Genomic DNA, 25,819 nt, shown 5'->3' on the forward strand with positions numbered 1-25,819 from the left:
CGCGGCCGGGGCCCGGGCCTGCTGCCGCTGTTGGCAGGTGAGGGGCGCGGGCCGGCGGGCCGGGCGGGCCGGGCGGGCCGGGCGCGGTGACCTCAGCGCTCCTTCCCGCAGCGCTCGCCTGGTCCGCGAGGCCCGCGGCGGCGGAGCGGGAGCGGCAGGGCGCGGGCGAGGCGGCGGCCGGGGACGCGGCGGTCGAGGCTGAGGCCGAGATCATCCAGCTGCTGAAGCGAGCCAAGGTGAGGGGCCGCGGTGCGGGGACGGGGCCCGCGGTGGGCGCAGGCCCGGAGGCTGGGTGGGCGCCCGCGGCGTCTCCGGGAGCGCCGGCCGGGAGGACCTCGCACACGTGCGGGTCCCTACGGTGCAGCGCGGAGCGGGCTGTGCGCGGTTCCGGCCGCTTCTGTTTACGCCTTTCTTTCTCGCTCCCTCCCCGGGTTATCGCGTCTCTTCTGCCGGGCCGAGTGCCGCCTCCTGGCCAACAGCAGGCCATCCTGGCTGTCCACACGGTTGCCCGCGGACGTGCCGGCTCCGCTTTGAGGCTTCACCTGCCCCAAACGAAGCTTAATTTTTTTTTAAGCTCTTTATTGGAGTATAATTGCACTTTACACGGTTGTGGCAGTTTTTGCAGTAGAACTGAGTGAGTCAGCTGTATTTATACATATATCCCCATGTGCCCTCCCTTCTGCGACTCCTTCTCAGCCTCCCTATCCCAGCCCTGTAAGTCATCACCAATTATCGAGCTGATCTCCCTGTGAACCTTGATTCTTAAGTGCGTCCCCGACACCTTCCTTCGCTGTCTTCTCTTTCGTAGTTTTACTTTAGTAGTTTTCCAGCCTGGGCGCTTCTTGTGTTCCCTAACTACCACCTCCCGATATTCTTAGATTAGAGTCCAGCAACAAATGCTTTTTGGCTTTTGCCACCAGATGCAAAATATTTTTCAAATCTGCCCCTTTTTCTGTGTCTCTCTCCTGCAGTCCCCCTGGCCACGCTGCCTCAGCCTCCTTTCTCCAGGTCTGTCTCCCCTGCCATTCAGTCTCCATGCAGCAGCTAGAGTGATCTTTTCAGTGTAAATTAGAGCGAATCACTTCCCTGCTAGTGAACCTTGGGTGACTTCCCACAGCATTTGTGGTAGAACCCAAACTCCTTGCCGGGGTCCGTGAGACCCTCTGCCATCCACCCTGTGCTGCCTGCCTGTTTGGCAGTAAACATTGGGCTCACCATCCTCCCTTTGCATGTGTTTCCTTTCATTTTTTGATTGGCTGTTGAAGAACCGTTTTCTTTAGCCTGTATACAGGGCCTCAGCTCCTTCCCTGCTCTCTGTTTGGGTGATTTTCCCCACAGTTCCTTGCTCGGGGACTCTCTCTTCCTTCTTACCTCAGTTGAACAGCCACTTGCTTGGAAGACTTCTCTGACTCCCATTTAGGGGGTCCCTTATTGTTCCTTTTTGTTGCTTTTCTTCCCAGCTTTTATCATTAGTTGTAATTAACCTTGCCTGTTCCACACAGGGTCATTTCCAGCAGGAAGAGAGAAAGAGGATGCAGGGCTAGCTTCTTGCTTATAAAATCTGATAAAAATTGCTTACATTCCTGCTGCCTCATCTGTTGGCCAGAGTTTTGTTGTGTGGCCATACACAGCTGCAGGGGAGGCCAAACTCCCTGGCACCGTTGTGGACGTAATGCCGAGTGAATGGGTAGCTTCCTTCTATGTGCTGGGGTATATAGCTGTAGCCTCTTCTATGTGGTAGTTCAGGTGTCTGCTGCCTTTGTATTTCGTTTCCTGTTATTTTCCTTGTTCTCTCTTTTCAGTTGTGCATCATGAAGGATGAGCCAGAAGAGGCAGAGCTACTTCTGCATGGTGCCCTTCGCCTTGCCCACGAGAGCGGTAACAAGGAGGCCATCACTTATACTTACGATTTGGTAACTCCTCTCACCAGTCTGAGCCGCTAAGCATTAGGGGTGAATGTAGGACCTGCAGGAGGCCCTAAAGCTCTTCGGTTTTGTTTTTACTGAGTTTTCTTTTGGTTTCCATTTTTATTAACCCTAGGGTGTCCGTTATAGGACGTGTCAGTCCCAGACCAAAAAGAAAGATGATAATGTCTGTTTTTTCAGCAAAGAGTGGGTCTAGATCTAGTGTGTCATCACAGGCTGTGCACATGCTTACTCTCATACCGTTGCTGTGCTTTGCTGCTAGCAGATTGGTGACATACTTTTCTCTCTGGGCTATTTTTTTAGTTAGAGGGTGAAAGCAAAGGGGAATCTTTAGCTTAAAGGTTTTGAAGTAAGTAGGAACACAGTACTCTAAACTGAAAAACGACTTGTAATTTGTTTTCAGATGGCCAACTTAGCGTTTATACGGGGTCAGCTTGAAAATGTAAGTAAGTCACTTGGTAACGTCATGAGTTTGTGAAGGGCTGGCCTCAAGGGATTTCTGTTAGTAAGGGTACAGGCTAAGCTGCTGTAACAAAGAAACTCCAAAATAGAATGACTCAAATAAAAAGGAAACGTATTTTCCTTTAACGCGTTAGTCAAGGGGTAGCGAAACACTGAAGAGGGGTAGGTACCTCTGCTGCATGAAGTGGCCTAGAAGCCCAGGTTCCCGATAAGGTTTGTCGGCATCTGTGTGAGAGAGCTGGTTCATCTCCAGCCCGCAGGAAGGGAGAAGAAGAGGAGGGCGGGCCAGCAGCTTCCATATAGGATAGGATGTAGAGCGTGTTCATGTGTTCACGTGTGTTCGGCATGCATCTCTTGGCCACCGCACCATCATATGACCACACCTAACTGCAAAGGAGGCTTGACTGGTAAAAATTGAGGAGACTCTAACTAAAAAGATGGAGAGGAGGGTGAATATTAGGGGATAGTTTCCAGTCCTGTCACAGTGGGTTTGGGTGGGAAGTTAATTTCTGAAGCTGGTTTCTGCTCATCACTGAATAGTTTTCAAGGTGCCCAGAGGATATGGGGTCTTGGTATTTTAGGTTACCTTTCTCTGTGTATGTGTGAGTGTAAGTGTATGTGTGAGTGTAAGTGTGTGTGTGTGTGTGTGTGTGTGTGTGTGTGTGTGTGTGATGTTTTTCAAGGAGTGAGACGTCAGACTAGTACTTAAAATCCAGGGTCATCTAGATAGGGGGCCTAAATAAAAGAAACATCTTTTCCTTATGCTTTTAGGCAGAAAAACTTTTTAAAGCAACAATGAGTTACCTGCTCGGAGGGGGCATGCAGCAGGTAAGGATGTTACATAGGACTGTGCTGTAGCCAAAGAGGTCTCAAAACAGTCTTACTTCCTGTAAACTCCACCCAGCCCCCACATGTGCTTTGGTGAAAAAGTTGGAATTTTTGTTGCCTAAGACCAGTATAAAAATTGTGTCTTTCACTCATGCGAAAGCATGGCCCCGCCGGGAGTTCACAGTGGCCTGATTTCTCCAAAAAGGATAGAGACTATGGCTTTCAGGTCCAAGTCAGTCTGGAAGTTGATCTGAGATATTCCATGAGGAAATGAATCTCCTTCATTTTTCTTTTCCCAACAGGAAGACAATGCAATAATAGAGATCTCGTTAAAGCTGGCCACAATTTATGCTGCTCAGAATAGGTAAGTATAGTCAGGGTCTAGGTATGGAGGCGTCCAGGGAGCAGGCTGTGGGCAAAACGTTGGCCCTGGGATGTTGTGTAATTCATTTACCTACTAATCACCTGGGTCTCCAAAAAATTGGGAGTCTCACTCAGTGCTCTGTCCCTCATCTTTGAAATCTTGAGTCTTTTCTAGTTTCACCCCTGCCGTTTCCATTAGCCTGCCAAGCGAGGCATGTACTCCTCATACCTTTGGTTGCACCGTGACCAATCGAGTCAAGTTTTTATTCCTACTTGAACTGAGAAGGGAAGTTGTAGTTAGAACCTTAGTTTAGTTCTTCCTAGGAGAGGAGGCAGCAGTGTAAAAGCTGCCGGGGATAGTCTGTTTTGCTGGTATGAGTATCGACAAACCAGGAAGTTAGGTGTAAAGTTAAATACTGAGCGAGCCGCTGTGGGCATCTCTCAGTGGCTAGCTCAGTGGGTGGTTTGTAAAGCACGTAGAGGTGATCTGTGGCTAGGTTTCAGGAAGGAAGTAGTGGGAATAGAGGAGAGACCTCCGTGTGGGACCGGAAAGCAGTGCTGATTTAAAAGTACTAGTTGAGTCTAAATTGTTATAGAGAAGAAAGTCTGCCAGTACACAGGAAAGGGTTTAGGAAACAATTTGGATGTGTGCCAAAGGTCAGGAACATGGTTGAGAGAGGCCTAGTACCCTTCATTCTCTGGGTGGAGGTCAAAGAAGAAACCCCTATGGTGGAAGCAGAGAGCTGCTCTAGAGAGTTATATTTTGGGGTAAATTTTTTTTTTTTTTTTTTTTTTTTTTGGCACACGGGCTTTGTTGCTCCGTGGCATGTGGGATCTTCCTGGAGCTGGGATCGAACCCGTGACCTCTGCATTGTCAGGCGGATTCTTAACCACTGCGCCACCTAGGAAGCCCTATTTTGGGGTAAATTTAAGGGAAGACCTAAGAAAGCCTGGCTTTTCCTCAGCTTTATAGTTGCTGCAGAAGTTGGGTACCAGAAGTTTGGAATGATATCAAGCTTCGTGCTGTAGAAAGAGTGCTCCCTGAGGCTGTGGCCCTGGCACTGGTCCCTGCTGCCCTAGTTAGCAGCTCCTACATTCTCAGTGGGACCCGGTCTGTATTCCGGCGTTTGATTGGACACTAGATGGACCAGAACCTCTGAGGGCCTCTCACTTTGAGTCTTTAGAGGAGCTCTGTGGTTGGTCTGTGCCAGGAAGCATTGCAGCGGGGTCAGTCTCCCTGGACGGTAACAAACAGGACTAGATGTTGATGGGGTATGAGCTCCCAGGGTAAGAAGAAGCCCACAGATAGTAACACCAGAGAGTAAGACGCATCCACGGTCTCTTAAGAGGTGAAAGCTGTGTAGTACCTGCTAATACTTAGCCTGGAAGTTATTCTCCTTGAAAGTGCTTTTTCATTTTGATTTATTAAGAAACGCCTGAGACCAAAAAATATGTGGCCAGATCCCAAGGCTGAGAAAGGCTGATATTGGTTGGGAGGGGGTCATTGATAGACATTTTGCTGTGACTCAGGATGCCTTGTGGGCAGCCTCCTCCATTTCATGCCCTGATTGGATAGGGTCCCTCCTGCTGAGGTTTGGTTCTTCTGAGACCAGAGCAGAACAGTGAGGTCATCTGGCAAAGCATGAGAGAAGAGGTGAGGCTGGTCAAGTGCCACTTGTGGTGGGAAGCTAAGAGCCAGGATGGAAGAGCAGAAACCAGGGCTGAGCCTCTGGAGGGAGATGGAGGTTCTGTTGTGTTTCTGTGCATTTCTGTAGAAACTGGCAGATGACACTTGTTCTCTCCAGAGTCAGTCTGCCTGCTGCTTGGGTGTCCTCTCCAGTGGCCTGAGGGTCCCGAGAGTGGGCTGAATGCCTCCAGTGCCCTAGCTAGGGCTTCCATTTCTGTAAAGGAGACTTGCATCAAAGACCTGCAGCTGGGGAGAAGTGTAGCGCTCACAGACCTCTGCAGAAATTGAAGGAGGTCAGCGCTTAGAATCCTCACCACAGGGGCCTTTGCCTCTGTGGGTATGGGTGTCACTTTGAGCAGGGGTCAGGTCTCACACTTGGAGGAGCTGGCCCCTCGGAACTGTGTTAGTGGGGATGGAGGAACGGCTGGTTATGTCGGGTATTGAAAGTGGCAGCACTCCTAGCTTTTTATGTTTTAAGTTAACAATAGGTGACCAGAAAGCCAGACTCTAGAGAAATGGCAGGTTGACACCCCTTAGAGACTTCAAGCAGAATTCCCTCTTCCCATCTCACACATGATAAAGTGCAGCCGAGCTGGGAAAACAGGACAGAGGGGACTTGGCGAAAGGTGGACAGTCGACTGACGCTCTCTGCTCTGCAGACAGGAACTGGCTCTTGCCGGCTACGAATTCTGCATTTCAACTCTGGAGGGAAAAGTTGAAAGAGAAAAGGAATTATCAGAAGACACTTTGTCAGGTAGGGAAAGCTGACTGTTTTCTGGATGGTTGCTTTTTTGCCACAGAGGGCTTCACTTTTAGGCTGCGGTAAAGGAAAGAGAAAGGTATCTGAACTGGGGGAGGGAAAATGACTCATTTTGGAAATTGTGGCTGTTTCTAAGGTCTCAAGAGGGTTTGGAATAAGGTATTTTCTTCAAATGACTTGACCACTGGTGTCTTTTTTTTTTTTTTTTTTTTTTTTAAACCCTGTGCTGACATGTTCGTAATATATCCGTGGACTTTTATTATATATCATCTCTGGAAAATTGGGGAGCAGAAAGGGAAGTTTTTTCTCTTGTCTCTTGGTTCGGCTACCAGTCACAATGCTGACTAAATATCTCTGGCTCCTGATGCCTGTGGAGATGAGAGAGGCTTCTTGCTGTGGAGTGAAGAGTCATGCTGGGAACAGAATGGGGTGGGCAGGAAGCTCTGTGGCTTCCTGCCATTTGTTTTTTTGTTTGTTTTTGTTAATTTTTTTTATTGACATATGGTTGATTTACAGTGTTGTGCCAATCTGCTATACAGCAGAGTGACTTGCTTTTACACATACATACATTCTTTGTTTTTTTTCTATGTTTTGTTTTGTTTTTTATAAATTTATTATTTATTTATGTATTTTATTGGCTGTGTTGGGTCTTTGTTGCTGCTCACAGGCTCTCTTTAGTTGCGATGAACGGGGGCTACTCTTCCTTGTGTTGCACGGGCTTCTCATTGCTGTGGCTTCACTTGTTGCAGAGCTCAGGCTCTAGGCTCATGGGCTTCAGTAGTTGCGGCACATGGGCTCAGTAGTTGTGGTGCATGGGCTGTAGAGCACAGGCTCAATAGTTGTGGCGCTCGGGCTTAGTTGCTCCGCGGCATGTGGGATCTTCCCCGCCCAGGGGTTGAACTTGTGTCCCCTGTATTAGCAGGCAGATTCTTAACCACTGCGCCACCTAGGAAGCCCTATACATTCTTTTTTAATATTCTTTTCCATTATGGTTTATCCTGGGAGATTAGTATAGTTTGTTGTGCTATACAATAGGACCTTGTTGTTTATCTGTTCTAAATGTAATAGTTTGCATCCACCAACCCCAAATTCCAAGTCCATTCCCCCGCCCGTGCCCCGCCCAAACCACAAAGCTAATCTCTATGTCTGTGAGTCTGTTTCTGTTTCGTAAATAAGTTCATTTGTGCTGTATTTTACATTCTGCATATAAGTGATGTCATATGGCATTTGTCTTTCTCTTTCTGACTTATTTCACATAGTATGATAATCTCTAGTTGCATTCACGTTGCTGCAAATGACATTATTTCATTCTTTTTTATGGCTGAGTAATATTCTGTTGTATATATGTACTGCATCTTTTTTATCCATTCCTCTGTTGATGGACATTAGGTTGCTTCCATGTCTTGCAATTGTGAATAGTGCTGCTGTGAATATAGGAGTGCATGTATCTTTTTGAATTAGAATTTTGTCTGGTTATATGCCCAGGAGTGGGATTGCTGGATCATATGGTAGCTCTATTTTTAACTTTCTGAGGAACCTCCATACTGGTTGCACCAATTTACATTCCCACCAACGGTGTAGGAAGGTTCCTTTTTCTCCACATGTTCTCCAGCATTAGTTATTTGTAGACTTTTTGATGATGGTCATCCTGACCAGTGTGAGGTGGTACCTCATTGTAGTTTTGATTTGCATTTCTCTAGTGATTAGTGATGTTGAGTATCTTTTCATGTGCATTCCGGTTTTTTGTTATTTTAAAATGTTTATTTATTTTGGCTGTACCGGGTCTTAGTTGTGGCATGTGGGCTTTTTTAGTTGCAGCATGCATACAGGGATTGAACCTGGGCCCCCTGCATTGAGAGCACAGAGTCTTACCCACTGGACCACCAGGGAAGTCCCACATGTCGGTTTGTTTCTTCTCTTTTTTTTTTTGAAAAGCTTTGAATTTTATTTTATCATAAATTTATTTATTTATTTATTTATTGGCTGCGTTGGGTCTTCATTGCTGCACACGGGCTTTCTGTAGTTGTGAGCGGGGGCTGCTGTTTGTTGTGGTGCGTGGTCTTCTCATTTTGGTGGCTTCTCGTGGAGCACGCGCTCTAGGTCTGTGGGCTTCAGTAATTGCGGCACACAGGCTCAATAGTTGTGGCTCACAGGCTCTGGAGCGCAGGTTCAGTAGTTGTGACACGTGGGCTTAGTTGCTCTGTGGCATGTGGAACCTTCCTGGGGCAGGGCTTGAACCCATGTCCCCTGCGTTGGCAGGAGGATTCTTAACCACTGCATCATCTAAGAAGTCCCCTGGTTTCTTACTGCGGGCTGAGTGTTGGGAATTTTCAGACTTGGCCTTCATTCAGTAGCTCTGATGTCATACTTCCTCTTTGCCTGGGGTAGCATGATGCTAGGGATAGAATGGCCAGCTCCGTTGTGCCTAAAGCAGTACTCAGGGGTCTACTCAGGGCTCTTCCAGTTTTGCCGTGAACATAACTCAGTTTTCCTCTTTCATACTCTACCAAAGCCCCCTTATCAAGGTCCCCAGTTCTCAATTCTTATCTTACTAGCTCTACTTACTAGTAACTCAGCCTAGGAGATCTACTGGAAATACTTCATTAGCTTGGTTCTGGGACACCTCACTGGTCCCTTGCCCTCCCCGGGTCCCCTCTAAAGGTAACAGGCCTCAGGGCTGTCTTTGGCCCACTTCTTTTTTCTCTCTACCTTCACACACTGCAGACTCATGGGTAAGATTGGCTACCTGACATCCTGACGTGAATGCCTAATGGTCATCTCACACTGAACATGTTTCGAAATGGATCTTTTTTTTTCCTGCATTGATTTAACTTTTTTGTATTGAAGTACAGTTGATGTGTAGTATTATGTTACAGGTGTACAGTACAGTGATTCACAGGTTTTAAAGATTATCCTCCATTTACAGTTACTGTAAAATATTTGCTCTTTTCCCCATGTTGTACGGTATATCCTTGTAGCTTTTTTTAATGTGTATATATATATATTTTAATTTTATGTATTTTAATTTTGGCTGTGTCGGGTCTTAGTTGTGGTGTGTGGGATCTTTGTTGAGGCATGCGGGATCTTTTGTTCTGGCATGCGGGTTTTTTGTCTTCTCTAGTTGAGGCTGAGTAGCTGTGCCGTGTGGGCTTATTTGCACCATGGCATATGGGATCTTAGTTCCCCAACCAGGGATTGAACCCGCCTCCCGTGTTGCAAGGCGGACTCTCTACCGCTGGACCACCAGGGAAGTTCCCCTTGTAGCTTATTTTGTACCCCTTACTCCCTAGCCCTGTATTGCCCTCCCCCAAGGTGGGTCTCTTGATCTCTGCTCCTCTCAAGCTTGTTCTCAACAGCAGGCCACTCGTAAGTGCCACAACCATCCGCTGGTGCTTCGGCTAAGACCCTAGGCATCACCTGTGACTTCCTCCTCGTTCCCTGTGTGTCATTCTCGAGCAGCTTGTGCTGAATCGGCCATCAAAATGCATCCACCTCCCAGCCGTCTCACCCCCTTGCACCCCCACTGCGGTCCAGGCACCCCTGCTGTTTGGATACCTGTGCGCCTCTCCTCACAGGTGTTCCTGCTTCCCTTCATTCCCTCAGGGACTTTACTGTTCGCCCCCACCTGCCTGTTTGACACCAGCCTTCCACCTTCACCACCTGGCTCTTTTCTCGCTGTCCTTCACTCCACGCTCAGTGCCGCCTTGGGGCCTCGTACCTGCTCCCCCCTCTCCCTGGCCTGTCTCTCCGCGGCCAGTGGTCCTCACCCAGGCCTCTGCTCAGGAGGCTAGCTCCCGGTCTTCCCACCTGCACGCCCTCTGATCCTCTCCTCCTCTGCCTCGTCACCCTGGAAGGTAGGGGTGTGTGTGGTGCACTTGTGTTTGTATCGCCGGTAGAGTTTATTGCTGTTCAAGTGATTTTAGTGTCTGTCTGCCCTATCAAAGAGGGATAGAGACCTCGTGTGTTTTGTTCACTGCCAAATCCTCAGGACCTAGCGTAGTACCTGGTACTTAGAGGCTCAGTAATTGTTGAGAGAAAGGGCAAAGGCCCAACAAACCCTGACAGGCAATTGGAGTGCCAGTGCAGCCTGAAAGTGCTCTGAGGAAATGCACCAAGGATGTAAGAAGGGTGTAAAAGCTGTCAAATAAGTCACTTCTGAACTGTCCACACCCTCGCTTTGCTTCATTTATCCATTGACTGTAGACAGTTTCTTTCGAGTATAAAGCGGTCTTTTCTGACTCCAAAAGCAGTGCGAGGGTGTGAGGACAGCTTCCAACAGCATTAAGAAGAAAATACAGATCACTCATAATTGTATTAAGAACTGCTGTTTATTTTGGGGGATATGTCTTCTAGGCTTGTTTTCCCCTCTGATACTTATGTTTTAGTAAGAAATGAGGGATCACAATGTATATACTACCTTGTAACCTGCTTTTTAAAAAATTTAGTGGTATATGATGAAAGCACTGCTTTTTTTCTAGGCGAAGGGAGTCTTGTCAGGAAACTAATTTCTGTCAGGAACATGATTTTTACCCTTTAGTTATGTGGTAAAGAAAATGTATTACATTGTTTTTGTTTGTTGTTGCTGTGGGGCCTGTGGGATGGTAGTTCCCCAACCAGGAATCCAACCAAACCCAAACCAGGGGACTGCCAGGGAATTCCCATGTGTTACATTGTTCTTAATTTTATTTTTTCTAAAGAAATAATTCCCTCTGGGTTTTTTTCCTCAAATCTGTTACCTTTTGTAAAATATTTATTTTTGGTCGGGTCTTGGTCGAGGTGCACAGGCTCTAGAGCGCCCCGGGCTCAGCTGCCCCTGTTAGTTCCCTGCCCGAACCCGTGTACCTGTGCACTGGGAGGCGGATTCTTAACTCCTGGACCACCAGGCAAGCCCCTATTCCCTCTTAGTGTTGAATAAAGCAAGTCGAATATCAAATTCATATGCTTTTTACTGACATGACTCACTCCAACCCGAGAGTGTATTACTTCAGATCACACAGAAACATGGACTAGAGTGTGCTCATTTTCTTCCTCACGATGTGGGGTGTATACATGGTTACTGCAGAAATGCCTGCAAAAAACGAAGTAACAACAATATAGTTAGGAGGAGGCTGATTTTCTAAAATACGCAAATTAAGTATAGGCCTAGAACAAGGGTGAATGAGACCAAATACAGACAGTGATTATCTCAGGCTGGTAGATTTTATGGGGGAGTTATGTTTTTTTGTGTTTTTCTGAATATTCAGTAATTTTTTGTAACAAATTTTTACTTTTCTTTTAAAAATTACTTTCTAATATTGCCTCTATAGTGTAAAAAGTCAAAGAATATTTTGACCTTATTTGTTTATTGGCTGCGTTGGGTCTTCATTACTGTGCAAGCTTTCTTTAGTTATGGCAAGTGGATTGTGGTGCACGGGCTTCTTATTGTGGCTTCTGTAGGCACTCGGGCTTCAGTAGTTGTGGTGCATGGGCTTAGTTGCTCTGTGGCATGTGGGATCTTCCTGGACCAGGGACGGAACCCGTGTCCCCTGCATTGGCAGGCAGATTCTTAACCACTGTGCCACCAGGGAAGTCCATGACTTAATTTAAAAACAGCATTTTATTTGCCCCACCTGTTCCTAAAGTCATTTTCAACTCTTAACCAATTTCTTCTGATATTTTAGTTCTAAATAACATATAAAATTATTATTTCTTGATTTACTTTTAGAATCTGTTGACTTAGAAGCGAAGATTTATCACAGTTTTTAGGTGTGTCTGCACTATTGTGAATACAATATAACAGTGTTTGCTGCTGAGCCAAGTGCCATAACTATGAACTGTATTCTCTTTTGTGTACAGCCTTTGTTTTCCTCTGTAACCTGTAGGTAACTAGATATTCTAGTCACCTGTTTTATGCGTGTGGCAGATTCTTCCCTCAGCAGTGGTGCATGCTGGAACTCCTCATCTCTTCCGAGACTCCCGCGTGTAAGCTGGCTGGCTTGTGGACATTGAGGCTTCATCTGCCCCTCCTGTGCATGGCCTCCCCATTCATTTGAGTGGGGTTTTGGGAGAATGGAGAGAGGAGGTAAACGCCTGTGTCCAGTCCAGCAGGGTGTAGTCCAGTGTCCTGGTACTGCACATGTGACACACATTCTTAGCCCTGAAACTGCAGGTCAGTTAGCATGTTTCAAGGTGGTCGATGAATACTGCAAAACTGCCTTAGAAAGGACTGTACTAATTTACATTTTCTGATTCTGTTTAATGTATTTGTTTTGTTACTGTGGTCAAATCCCTGTGTGTTTTGATCCTCAGAATGGGATTAAGAGTAATACTGTCTCTCAGGACTATTAAAAGGATTGAAGGAGTTTGTATACGTAAAGCACTTAGAACCGTGCCTAATACATAGTAGGGACTCGAGAAGTGTTAACCGTTATTAGCTGTTACTATTACAGTGAGGCAGTGTGCCATTCTCCCCAAACCTTACAGGCTTTACAACCTCTGTCGGGTTCGTGAGACGGCATTGATACATTAGCATTTTCTTTGATAGAAGGTTGATCGTTTATTGGTACTTTCTTGTAAGGATATTAACTTATCCTGTTGGCTTTTCGTTTATTTGTGGGTAGAGTTTAAAGTTGCTGTTAATTTAAAAGAAATGTGAAACTGACGTTGTATAAAGAATAATGAGAAGAACAGGCAGTAACCGAGCGCTCTGGTACCTGTGAAGCCCTGCGTGTCCCTGGCCGTGGGCTGTTCCCCTCTCCGCCCCAGAGCTGCTGCTCTCTTGAACCTTGATCATTTGTTCGCTATTCTTCAGTTTTACCCTTGAATCCCTTATGAAGGTACTCTTCAGGTTTTGTGTCCTTTAAAAAATTTATGTGAGTTAATCACACAGTATGGCTTCCACAATCTTTGTTTTGGAATTAGATCTGAATTCATTTATGTTTATTTTCTTTGCTTTTGCTAATTTTTAATAAATCTTAATTGAGTAGCTATTCAATGCTAGGATTTGAATAGAGGCGAAAAGTCCCTGCTCTTCTGGAGTTTAATGCATAGTGTTTTTCAGCTTTGAAATCAGGTATTCACCCATCTTTCTAATTTTCTTTTCCTGTCTTTCTAAATAGTTAATATTTAACTTTTTGATACATCTGCAATTTACTTTGGTGTGAAGTTGGTAACTGCTCTCTTAAAGATAGTAATCTAACATCATTATGTGCTTATAATGTATTCATCAGTATATACTGGGGTTTCTTTTACGGTTTTCCATTCTGATTTATTCGACGATTCATAGCCGTGTATGCTGTTTGAATTAGGTGATATCACTTGAGTTATATAATACTAATCTCATGCATACTTCTTTTGCAAAATTTCTTTCCATTTGGTTTTCACTCAGTTTCCACATGAATTTTAGATATTTTTCATGTGAATTTTAGATCTTTTTGTCCGGTCCCCAAAGTGCTTTGAGATTGAATTATTAGATTTGCATTATATTTATAAATTAGTTTTGGGAGGTTGCCATCTGAATAAGTTAGCATTTGTGTACAAATAGCAAAAAATTTCAGCTGAACTAAGTTAAACAGTGACGACACTGTCATGTCCTGTGACTGGTAGCTCAGCGTAGGGGCCGCGCTTTCTGGCTCACTGACACGCCGAGGGCCCGCGTCTCCATTCGTCGCTCCTCACTGACTCTCAGTGTGCTGGCTTTCTCCTTACGCCTCCCTGTGGTTGAAAAGTGACCATCAGGTCCCAGGCATCTCATCCAGAAATGGCAGTGTCTGCTTCTCAGATGTTTGTCTTACCATCAAGGTGCTCTTTCCTGGAAGTCCTCTCCTGGATTTATGCTTACTTCTTGCTGACCAGATGGGGTTACGTGACATTTCTAACCCAGGCCTTGGCGAGAGAAGTGGGGTTTCCATGACTGGTGGACTCCAGCCCTCTGCGGGGAGAGCCTGAGACAGACGGGCTCGCTCCCATGTCCTCTTCCCCTTCAGGAGTGTGCTCACTTCTGCTTACTACACATCTTTTCACATAGATCTGACAGCTGTTTTGTTACATTTGACTGAGTGGACACCTTACTAAAATTTCCAGATGTGTAATCAAACATTTGGGAGTCATGATAATGGTCTCCTTTCAGATGGTTGTACTTCTCTGTCCCTACTCCCTCCCTTTATTGAGCTTAGTTCATTGGCCATAACCTTAGAACATGAAGTGACATCAGTGCTGGACAACTTTGTCTTATACCTGATTTGGCCCCAGACTGTGTCTGGAGCAAGTCAGGCTTGCTGGTAACTGGCTCATTGCTCTGGATGTATTGCTGGATAATGTTTAATGCTGATGTTTTATTTAGACTTTTGCATTTATTTTCTTTTGTGAGACCCGTAGTTTGTTTCTTGAGCTTGTCATCACAGGATTGTATCTATGTGGTAAAAATGAGTTGGCATGCTTTCTTTGCTTTCTGGAACAGGTGTGTGGTATTGCATGGAATGATCTTGTCATGGAATGATCTAGTCCTTGAGAGTTGTAGGGTCTGTGAAACCACAGGGGTCGGATCTCCTTTAGAGTTGATTCTCTGGCACCTTTTTTCTTCCTCCTTTGGATACTTAAAAAGTTTCTTGTTTTCTTGACTTGATTTCAGTACCTAGGACAGTGCCAAGAGCGCAGCGTAGATAAATACCTGTTGAATAGGTGAGTGTGTGGGTGAAAGAATTTTGGAGAACTACATTTTCCTGAAAGAAACTTTCTTAGGAGTTACATTTGTAAAGCATAACTTAACGATATTATGTGATGTATTCAGGTTCGTTTTCCTTTCCCAGTTTTTAATTTTGTGGATTTATTTCCTCTTTTTAAGAGAGTTTTCCCATTGATTCTGTCCTCTCTTTGAGGTGAGAGTTTCATTCATTTTCATATTTTAAGTAAAACATTTCTGGAAAGTTGAAGTATTTCTGGTGGCCTATTGGTTTCATGAGTGCCTGAAGACAAGCCTGGTTGGAATTCTGCCTTTTCCACTTAGAACAGCAGTGGGACTGGACAGGTTCCTTACCCTCTCCTCGGTTTCCTCATCCATACAGTGAGAAGACACTACAGTGTGCCTTATCGAGTCGCTGTGGGATTAAATGCCCTAGGACTGTGACTGGGACTCCTTAAGGACTATGAAAGTGTCTGCTGGCATGTGATATATCTATTAACCTGAGTTATGAAATAGTTTAGCTCCTCTCTGTTATGTTTGCCACTCTTAATTATGAAGGACTTTCCTATTTTATTCACAGTTTCTCCTTGGTTTTTGTCAATTTTGTTGACCTTGTCAAAGAGCCAACGTTTGGTTTCATTTCTCTGTTGTTTTTCTGATTTCTACCTCACTTATTTCCACTCTAATCTTTTATATCTCTCCTGCTTGCCATGGGTTTATTTTGCTGTTTTTCTGGTTTCTTAGGGGAAAGATTAGGTTGTTGGCTTAAGTGCTTTTGTAATGTAGGCATTTACAGTTATAAATGTCCCTCTACTGTGTTAGCTGCAGCCCATGAATTTTGCTATGTTGTGTTTTTATTTTCATATATCTCAAAATATTCTTTAATTTTTCTTGTGATTTCTTCTTCTTTTTTTTTTTTTTTTTTACAATTTGATATTTTTTTTTCTTATTAGTAATGTATATGTGGCAATCCCAATCTCCCTTCTTTGATCTTTTAGATGTTTTGGAGTGTGTTGACTAATTTCCATATATTTCTGAATTTCCAAAATTTCCTTCTATTGTCGATTTTTAAATTCATTCCATTATGGCCAAGGAACATGCCTTTATGATTTCAGTCCCTTTACATTTTAATGAGGCTTGTTTCATGGCCTGTTACATGACTTATCCCAGGGAATGCTGTGTGCATTTGAGAACAGTGTATGTTCCTTAGTTTCTGGGAGGCGTGCTCTATAGACGTCTTTCAGGTCTGGTTGGTTTATGGTGTTGTCCAGGTCTTCTGTACCGTTGCTGATTTTGTCTAGTTCTAGACAAAAGTTTTGTTTTTGTGGTTTTTTCTTTATACATATTTCTATGCTGTTTAGAGTCTTGGATATATAGATATCTATATCTACATAGATAGATATCATCGTGAATTATTCTTTCATTAGTTTTACATTGTTGGCTATATTTTAGAGTTTGAGTCTTTTTTTTTTTTTTTTTGGCGCATGGGCTCAGTTGCTCCATGGCATGTGGGATCTTCCTGGAGCAGGGATCGAACCCATGTCCCTTGCATTGGCAGGCGGATTCTGAACCACTGCACCACCAGGGAAGCCCCGAGTCTTTTTTTTTTTTTTAATTTTTATATTTGGCTGTGTTGGGTCTTCGTTGCTGTGCACAGCTTTCTCCAGTTGTGGAGAGCAGGGGCTAGTCTTTGTTGCGGTGCAAGCGTTTATCATTGCGGTGGCTTCTCTTGTTGCATGGGCTCTGGGTGCACAGGGTTCAGTTGCAGCACGTGGGCTGCTCCTTGGCATGTGGGATCTTCCCGGCCAGGGATCGAACCTGTGTCCCCTGCATTGGCAGGTGGATTCTTAAGCACTGCACCACCAGGGAAGCCCCTCTGAGTCATTTTGTTTTCAGTATGTGTTTTTTAGAAGGCTGTGTTTTGATTTTTTTTTAACCTAATCTGAGTATTGTTGTCTCGTGTTAGAGAATCTTAAAAGCTACTTAAAGTTAGAATTGAAAATGATATTTGGTCTAATTTTTTGCATTAAAACTTTCCATTTTTGTTATTTCTTGTGTTTTCAAGTCCCTCTTATAAGGATGTTTTCCTCACTAAACGTCCATTTATATTTTGGAAGGAAGGGAACATATATGGTTTTCAGTTCTATTAAAGAGCAACCTGAAAATTTCTTCAAGACATGTTTGACTCAGGGAAAAAAATCTGTTTGCCGTTTCTTCTGTAAGATGAGATGACTACAATTTAACATTCTTCTACCTTTCCTCACTTGTTTTTTCTCTGTGATCTGGAATTTTAGATCTAGTGGGACTTTATGCAGAGAATTCTGAGGCCAACTTATTTGCTTTCTTTTGTAGATAACCCGTTTTCTCCTCCCTGGTTACTTTGTAGGCATCAGAAGCTTTTTATCATATGGTTAGGGGGTTGGTCTCTGTGAATTTTGCCTGGTCTGTGGTGAACCTTCGTTTTAAGGTCCAGTTCTCTTGAGCTTCTGTAGTGCACCTCCGATTGTTTCTCCAGTTCTGCCTTGCTGCGGTTTTTATTCAGGAATGTTGTGTACCTGTATGTTGGACTCTCTGATCTATAGTGTAAATTTATTCTCTCCTCTCAGTTTCATGTCTGTATTTTGGGTATCTTTCCAGTGTGTATTCCGTGTTATTGACTTATTCTGAAAAGTCAGTTCTGTCCTTTTCTTCTGCTGTTTTTTAATTTTGTTTTTGTTTGTGTGTGTATACACATAGACACACACACATATATATTTTTTTAAGATTTCAAGCAAATATAAAGAGTGGAGACTTTAACAAATATCTGTATACTTTCCCCTTAGCTTTGCCAATTCTAAGTACATTACCATATGTGCTTCAGAGGATGATGGGGGGTGGGGGCGGGAGGTTCAACACCCTCTGTGTTCCTGCTCAGTGGAACTAGCAGGTAAACCATCCGTTTACTTGGTTTGGTCTTTACCATTCTTATGCCTGTTTATTACACTTTATACATCAGTAAACATGGGACTAACGCGTGTTTAAACTTTACATGAATAGTATCACACCGTACAATTGTTTCTGTAGTTTAGTTCTTCACTCGTCATATTGCTGAGGTTTATCCATGAGCATCAGGGTTTTTTTGCACAAAGGCCCTGTTTGCTTGCCATGCTGCATGTCTGTCCAGAAGGGATGATTTCCTCTAATTAGTCCCCTGGGGTGGGGGTGAAGTTGCGCTTTTTTTCTATCGTTAAAAGGAGGGCTGCAGGCTGGAGGTGACCCTGATATTCCATTGTGTGCACATACTCATTTCCCCTGTTGATGGACATGGAGGTTCTCCCTGTTTTGCTGTGGGGAAGAATGCTTGGGCCTGTGTCTGTGCCCATGTCCAGGATGTCCCCTGGGGGTGTCCTAGGAGTGGCCTTGCGGGGGTGCGAGTACTAGACATCACCACACTGCTCATCAGCATGCTTTCACCGGTCTCCATGTTCACTAGCGGTGTGTCCGCGTTCGTGTTGCTCTGTGTGTTTGTTATTATTGGACTTAAACTTGTGGATGATCTGGTGGGCATGGTGGAACCTCACTGTGGCTTCTGTGTGTGTTTCTCTGCTTGCCAGTGAGATACAGAATAGCTTTAGGTGTATTTATTGGCCATTCAGATTTCCTCTTCTGAAAATTGTCTCTGTATCCCCTTTGCTTATTTTTTTGAAAGGTTGTCTTTTTCTTAATGATTTGTAAGAGTTCTCAACTTAATGTATTTGAGCACCTTTTTTTTTGAGCATCTATTTTGTTGGTTACATGACCTCTTTGTGGCCCTGTCTTTTCACTTTAGGGAATTTGACAGAAATTGAATGATTAATTCTGTTGAAGGTAATAGAATCTTAATATTTTCCTTGATAATTTGTGTTTTCTGAGAAGTCTTGTTTAATAAAATCCTTTACTCTTCTAAGGTTAGAAAGATAATCTCTTCTAAATATTTGGCTTTTTTTACATTTAGTCTTCAATTACCTGCAGTTTATTTTTAACATGGTGTGAGGTAATGATGTAATTTTTTCCTCCCTCGAGCACAGGTTTTAGCTCAGGCCTGTTTTGTTAGTGCATCCATTTCTCGTTGTTGTAATGACATCTCTGTACTGAGCTTCCATAGATTCATGCAGTGCTGTTGTTACTTCTATAATTAAAATTAATTTTTAGTTTCATTGTGTTGTATCTTTTCCATATGTAGTTCAGTACCTGCATGTTTCTAGTTCTTTCTTTTCGCTCATTCAACCAGTCAAGAAATACTGATTGAATGCATGCCTGTGACATGCCAGGCACGTTGCTAGGCACTGAGACACAGCAGTGAACAAAACCCGAGCAATGCCTCCTCAGTGTCTAGTGGAGGGAAACGCACAGTAAGCACTGTCTGCTGAACTGATACCATGTCCAAAGATGGTAAAGGGCTGCACAGACGCGTCTGCAAGGAAACGTGTGCCCAGGGGAGATGTGGGTGGTGCAGTATTTTGCAGAGGGCTCAGGCAGTGGCAGGCAGAGGAGCAGCCAGGGCAGGCTCTGCGGTGGGGCACACCTGCCGTCTGAGTGAGTGTGTGACGCTGCTTGGATTACAGTCTGGCATCACTCAGTTGCCGTGAGGGTTCTCGTTCGTGGCGCATCTCATGCTGCAGCAGGGTTGGAGAAGTGAGTCTCCAGCCCGGTTTTGTTTCTTTCAGGCACTCAGGTCCGAGCCTGAATGGATGGTATAGATTTAGACATCATCCTGCGCGTCTGTGGGCCTGTGATACAGATTCCCATGTAGTCGCTGTTCCCTTCCAGGTCCTGGCTTAGCTTCTCGCATAGCCTCTGGGGATCATCCTCATTTTATGCAGGGGCTTCAGATCTGGTTCTCTGTTCTGCACAAGGCAAAGAACCCACTTCTGGTTTCAGAGACACTCGGGCCACCCACACAGCCAGCTGGAACTGGGCTTCTGCTGCATCGACACACATGCTTTCCACTTTGGGTTTTAGCTTATTTCTGATTTCTGGCCCTTGAGATTTCTGTCTCTCAGGAACTCAGCTGTACATGTAAAAGGACATGTATTACAATTTATCTAGTATTTGAAGCAGAAGGGTTTTCAGATTATCAGTCATGTTACTGGAACCAAAAACTCCTTCCACTGATGCCAATGGGGTCATCGGTTAGGTATGAGAGATTCAGCTTAGCAGAAATTCTAGGGTGTTCCTGGAACGTGGGTGGCAGATACCTTTAGGTTCAAAGACCCTGTAGACTTTCCTAGGTTATTATTAGAGGTGGGGGGAGTTAGATGGCTGTGCTGAAGTTTTCCTGAATTCGAGATGCTTTGTTTGTTACTGTTGGAGAATCCCTATTCCTGTTTCTCCAAGTGCATGTGGTTGTTCCTGTAACTTACCACATTTCTGCAAGCCTAATTTGACATACTGAGCCATTCTTGGTATTCCTGGCATAAAAGCTGCTTGGGGCATTTATCCTTTGTGCACTTGAGAATTCAATTTGCTTATGTTTTGAGTACAGATTTCTGTGATGAATCTTGTTTGTTTCATAGACTGATTTTAGGTAGCTCATCTTTTTCTTCTAAGAATAATTCTTGAAACAGAATTATTTATAATTAAAGGTTGAAGATACGAGTATGCTTCCCTCCCCCTCAGATTCCAGTAATCCTTTGGGGGAAGCTCTGTTTAAACGGTCCCAGTTTATTTCTTAGCTGTTATTAGGTTATCTGACTTGTTCTCATCTAATTTCTAGCCGTGTTAATATTAATATTTCAAAGAACTGTGTTTTGTTATTAGTTAGAAAAGGAATTCTTTGTGGTGCTTCACTAAAGATATGAACTTCTCACTTGGCAGTGTGCTGAAGGTTCTTTTATGGAGTCTTTTTATTTCTCCCTTGGTCCTATTTTTTTTATTTTTTTATTTTTTTTATTTTTTTGGGGGTACACCAGGTTCAATCATCTGTTTTTATACACATATCCCCATATTCCCTCCCTTCCTTGACTCCCCCCCCTCGAGTTTGGTCCTATTTTTAGAGAAGTATATTGTTTTAAAAAAATTTCCATTTTTTATGTTGCCATGATTAGAATGTGCTTTGAATTTAAAATGTATATTCTTCTTTTTTTTTCTTTTGGCACACGGGCTTAGTTGCTCCGTGGCATGTGGGATCTTCCTGGAGCAGGGATCGAACCTGTGTCCCCTGCATTGGCAAGCGGATTCTTAACCACTGCGCCACCTAGGAAGCCCTTTTTTTTTTATTTTTTTTATTTTTTATTTTTTTTATTTTTATTTTTTGGCACACGGGCTTAGTTGCTCCGCGGCATGTGGGATCTTCCTAGAGCAGGGATCGAACCCGTGTTCTCTGCATTGGCAGGCGGATTCTTAACCACTGTGCCACCTAGGAAGCCCCTATACTCTTCTTAATAATGAAAAAATATAGCTAAAATTTACCTCATTATTCTTTCTAAAAAGCTTTACTATTTTTTCTGCCATTCTAGTTTAATTTCCGTTACTGCTATCAGGGGTAATAATTTTCCACTAGAATTACCTACCACTTTATTCTTGTACTTTGCAGTTATAGTATTCAACATATTTTCTAACTGTAAAATGTAAAAAAAAAAACTTTTTTCTAATATAGAAATATCTGAAGAGAATGAACACACATTCCAGAAATATGATGCAGTTGTCATTTTTGAAAGTTTCCATAACTGGAGTAGTTTATGCTTGTTTGTTTTGGTGTACGGTGAATACTTGTGTCTGTACATGTTCTCCAGGGACGTGGGCTTTTGTGTGGTGTGGAGGCTCTGGTACAAATGGCTCACCTCCTTGGACCCGGGACAGAGGCTGGGCTCGTGTCTCTCACATCCTTTCCGTGGAGGGGGGGTGGCGGTGGCGTTCAACTCTACTGCTTTACAAGCTTTTGCTCAGCATTTTAAGAGTGCTCATAGCGAGATCTGGTTTTTTCTGTCACGTTTCTTTCGTAGAGAAATAAGGTATCGTCACCTGTGGCCTTTATTTGTTGCCGTCCTACGTGTTGCTGTTTATTGGTCGTGTGTGTCCATAAACATATATACTCTTTATCAAAAGTTTCATTTATACTTTTTGAAAATAAATTTGTAAGGTGATTTATTTAATACTACTCCTAATTTGATTTTTTTTAAAGGATTCTCTTTTTTTTTTCCCCTCCAGTTTTATTTATTTATTTATTGGCTGCATTGAGTCTTCGTTACTGCACACGGGCTTTCTCTAGTTGCGTGTGCAGGCTTCTCATTTTGGTGGCTTCTCTTGTTGCAGAGCACGGGCTCTAGGCGCGTGGGCTTCAGTAGTTGTGGCGCACAGGCTTAGTTGCTCCAAGGCATGTGGGATCTTCCTGCAGCAGGGTTGAACCCGTGTCCCCTGCATTGGCAGGTGGATTCTTAGCCACTGCTCCACCTAGGAAGTCCCTCCTAATTTGATTTTAAGAAAATGATTATCATTTACCTTTTATATATAACTAGGCCAAAGTAATAACTTTAGATTTCTACTCCAAGTTTTGGGGGTTTTTTTGTTTGTTTTCATTTTTACTTTCTGATGTTATTTCATTAGGTATTCTTATTTGCATTGTTTTATTTAAACTGTCTCTTCAGTAATTGGTCATACTATTATCTGGTAACATAGTCTTCTTTAAATTCTGTATGCCATTTGTAAGTTGTTTTTGAAACTTTGAAGATATGGAAGGAAAGGTATTTGATGTGAATGATACCTTTGCTGGTAAAGAAACCTGTCTGAACCCCTTCACTTGGGCATCTAATAATTGTGTTACATAAGATTATCTGAGGGAACCTCTTTTTTAAGTCCTTTGTGTAAACATTTACTTTCAGCTGAGCTGTTTGCAAAATGTCCTTTGATCTGGTTCATCACCATTTCCACATTTTTTGTGTCATCTCTCCTGAGCCTTGTGACGTTGCTGTCCCTAGATCTGTTCTCTGGCTCTTCTTAGATGGCATGGGGGGTCTGTTCTTCCGCGGGTGCAGTGCGCTCGGCTCTGCTGTGTGCGGCAGCCTTTGTTGCTCCTCTTCAAAAAATGGACAAGCTGTTCTTTGTGACTTTCCGCTGCAGGATTCTGAGTGTCCTGCACTCCCTTTCTGTAGTGCTGTTATCATACCTGGAAACTTTTTCATTGGCCTTAGACTTTTTGTTGTTAACTTATTCTTAACTTTGAGTTTATCTTCACCTGGTCCTGCTATATATTATTGGTTTCAAATTTTAATGTGTGTGTGGACCCAATCTTAAAATGTAGGGTAAGGTTCATCATTTAGTTGGATATTGCGGTGTTGTGATTTATAAGAAACACATATTCTCTAAATGCCCATCAACAAATGAATGGATACAGAAGATGTGGCATATATATACAATGGAATATTACTCAGCTATAAAAAGGGATGAGATGGAGCTATATGTAATGAGGTGGATAGAACTACAATCTGTCATACAGAGTGAAGTAAGTCAAAGAGAAGGACAAATATTGTATGCTAACTCACATATACGGAATCTAAAAATGGTACTGATGAACTCAGTGACAAGAACAAGGACGCAGATACAGAGAATGGACTGGAGAACTCGAGGTATGGGAGGGGGCGGGGGGTGAAGGGGAAGCTCAGACGAAGCGAGAGAGTAGCACAGACATATATATACTACCAACTGTAAAATAGTCAGTGGGAAGTTGTTGTATAACAAAGGGAGTCCAACTCGAGGATGGAAGATGCCTTAGAGGACTGGGGCAGGGAGGGTGGGGGGGACTTGAGGGGGGGGAGTCAAGGAAGGGAGGGAATACGGGGATATGTGTATAAAAACAGATGATTGAACCTGGTGTACCCCCCCCCCAAAAAAAAAAACAAAACACATATTCTCTCTTCATCCATACTTCCTGCCACAGAGCTTCCCAAATCCTTGAAATTCCTCAATTGTCCGGCATGATTTAAAGTGGCTTTTGTTAGGTTGATGAGGTGACTTGGACAGCACCTAAGGACGGGGACTGGTGCCAAGCAGGGTATTAGAGGGTTGGAACCTTCAGTCTTACCCCCTGACCTCTGAGGAGGGGTTGGAAGGTCAGTCAGTGGCCAGTGCTTCTGTAATGAAGTCACAGTCGACACCCCAAAGGATGGGGCTTGGGGCCCCTTTTGGGCAGTGTTGGGGCAGTGGTGCCTGGAAAGGACCGGGAAGGGCCAGGCCCGTTCCCACATGCCTCTCCCTGTGCCTCTTCCATCTGGCTGTTCCCAAGTTACATCCTCTTATACACAGGTGATCTGTGAGCCACGCTAGCAACCTAACTGAACCTGAGGGAGGGAGTCTTGGGAACCTCTGATTTACAGCCAGTCGGTCAGGACAGGTGACAGCCTGGACTTGTGCCTGTGTCTGAAGTGGGGAGAGGGGATTAACCTGGGGAATCTCTGGGTGGGTGGTGTCAGAATTCAGTTGAATTCTTAGCTACCCTGCTGGTGACCAATTGCTTATTGATTTGGAGAACTCCCCCTCTCCCCACACACACAGTTGGGTCCAGGAGCCAGTTTAGATGTTAACACATCTGAGTTCTCACCTTTGTGTAACAGTATAAAAGAGTATTTCTTCAGTGACCTGAAACAATCAGTTAGGGTGTGGGTCTTGGTAATAAAGTATGTGTTACACCCCAGCATTGCTCTTATTTCCTTCCTAGTGGAAGAGAAAGCCAACACCCACCTCCTCTTGGGCATGTGCCTAGACACCTATGCCCGCTACCTTCTGTTCTCCAAGCAGCCGGCAGAGGCACAAAAGGTGTATGAAAAAGCTTTGCAGATTGCTGAAGAAATACTAGGAGAAAGACACCCACAGGTAAGGGAGCAAAACGGAAGGACCGTAAGACAAAGGTTTCGGAATCCAGAAATATGAGATAGGGACAGGTAGTCGGCAGAGGGCCAGACACCTCCCCTCCTCATGCTCGGCCATCACTCCCCTCCCCAGATGCTTGTTTCTAGAAGGAATTGAGCTGCTGATGAGTTCCTGGGTCTGCCCAGAAGGTCTTAGGTGTGGATTGGTTTGCACAGCTTAGTGTTTTGGGAACTGAATCTTATGCAAATCTTAGGAGGAACAGGTTAACATGTGAAGATCCTCCTCTCCCGAGCTCCACCGGTAAAATGCCAGGGGAACGTGGTGGGGAAAGGATGGTGGGACTGCGTTAAACAGAATTTAAAACCACTGACATAGAATTTAAGCACAGCACGCAGAGCCTTCTGTTAGGACAGTAAACAGAATTGAAGTCATCTTTTTGTGCCTTAAAGGTAAGAAATGGACCACTTGTCACTGATGTTTGGTCCCCCAGCCTAGGACGTGAAAATCGTGGCTGGACTGAATGTGTCCCAAGGCTGCGAGCAGATGAGCAGGGCAGGTTGCTGGGCCATGAATTACCTTCAGGAAAGGGGTTTGGACCCCCCTTAAGTACTAGAACTGGGGCCTAAAGTGGAGGCGGCGGCGGGGCCTGCCGCTGTTAGTGCCAACATCTTTACAAGCTTGGTGGGAATCTTCCTGAAAGCCACGGTGGATTTCTTTCTCCCGAGGTCGTGGTATAGTGAGGCTCAGAGGCCAGCCTCTCACGGGTGCGAGCCTCGAATAGAATGGGGTCTTCTCCTAGCACTTGCTGTTATTTTTCCATTTGCTGCTTTTCCTTTGATAGGTAGTTAGATTAATAAGTAATACTCATCCTGGTACCTGGTTTCTAGGTTTGCATCTGTTTGCAGAGGGTTGGGTGGTTGCTGTACAGTGTGAATGGTCAAGGCACCTGACTTGTTAGAGGCTGACACCCTGGCCTTGGGGGACCCTGGGGAAGACGCCCCTGTCCGAACGGCCGCCACACTGGCGCTCGCGCTGTGGGGTGTTGGCAGCCGTCCGCCTTCTCTCCCGTGTGTAGACCATCGTGCTGCTGAGCGACCTGGCCACCGCCCTGGATGCGCAGGGCCGCTCTGACGAGGCCTGTGTCCACGCGCAGAGGGCAGCCGACCTGGCGAGGCAGGTGGAGCACCCGGAGCTCCACGTGCTGCTCAGCAACCTGGCTGCGGTCCTGATGCACAGAGGTGCGGGGGCAGGGGCGGCCAGGGCGGGACACATCCTGGCTGGGGTCCTGCCCTGCTGGCCTGTCGGGCGCTTCG

The 25,819-nt window shown here is 44.6% G+C and overlaps 1 protein-coding gene across 5 annotated transcripts in view; it reads left to right on the plus strand.

Annotated features, from left to right (window-relative positions):
- TTC19 (tetratricopeptide repeat domain 19) overlaps positions 1 to 25,819 on the plus strand; it is a 29,148-nt gene that overhangs the window by 1,121 nt on the left and 2,208 nt on the right. Inside the window, exons 2-9 of one of the 5 annotated variants that reach the window (XM_057717076.1) lie at positions 112 to 236; positions 1,803 to 1,913; positions 2,329 to 2,367; positions 3,159 to 3,215; positions 3,518 to 3,579; positions 5,925 to 6,019; positions 24,355 to 24,509; positions 25,582 to 25,744. In XM_057717076.1, the coding sequence (XP_057573059.1) occupies positions 1,812 to 1,913; positions 2,329 to 2,367; positions 3,159 to 3,215; positions 3,518 to 3,579; positions 5,925 to 6,019; positions 24,355 to 24,509; positions 25,582 to 25,744 (673 nt within the window). In that variant the 5' untranslated portion in view covers positions 112 to 236; positions 1,803 to 1,811. Of the gene's footprint in view, positions 1 to 111; positions 237 to 1,802; positions 1,914 to 2,328; positions 2,368 to 3,158; positions 3,216 to 3,517; positions 3,580 to 5,924; positions 6,020 to 24,354; positions 24,510 to 25,581; positions 25,745 to 25,819 lie in introns of those variants that run through there. The other 4 variants (XM_057717073.1, XM_057717078.1, XM_057717074.1 and 1 more) reach the window with 4 other exon arrangements.

The sequence above is a fragment of the Hippopotamus amphibius genome, chromosome 17 (assembly GCF_030028045.1).
Source record: "Hippopotamus amphibius kiboko isolate mHipAmp2 chromosome 17, mHipAmp2.hap2, whole genome shotgun sequence".
Lineage (NCBI taxonomy): Eukaryota > Metazoa > Chordata > Mammalia > Artiodactyla > Hippopotamidae > Hippopotamus > Hippopotamus amphibius.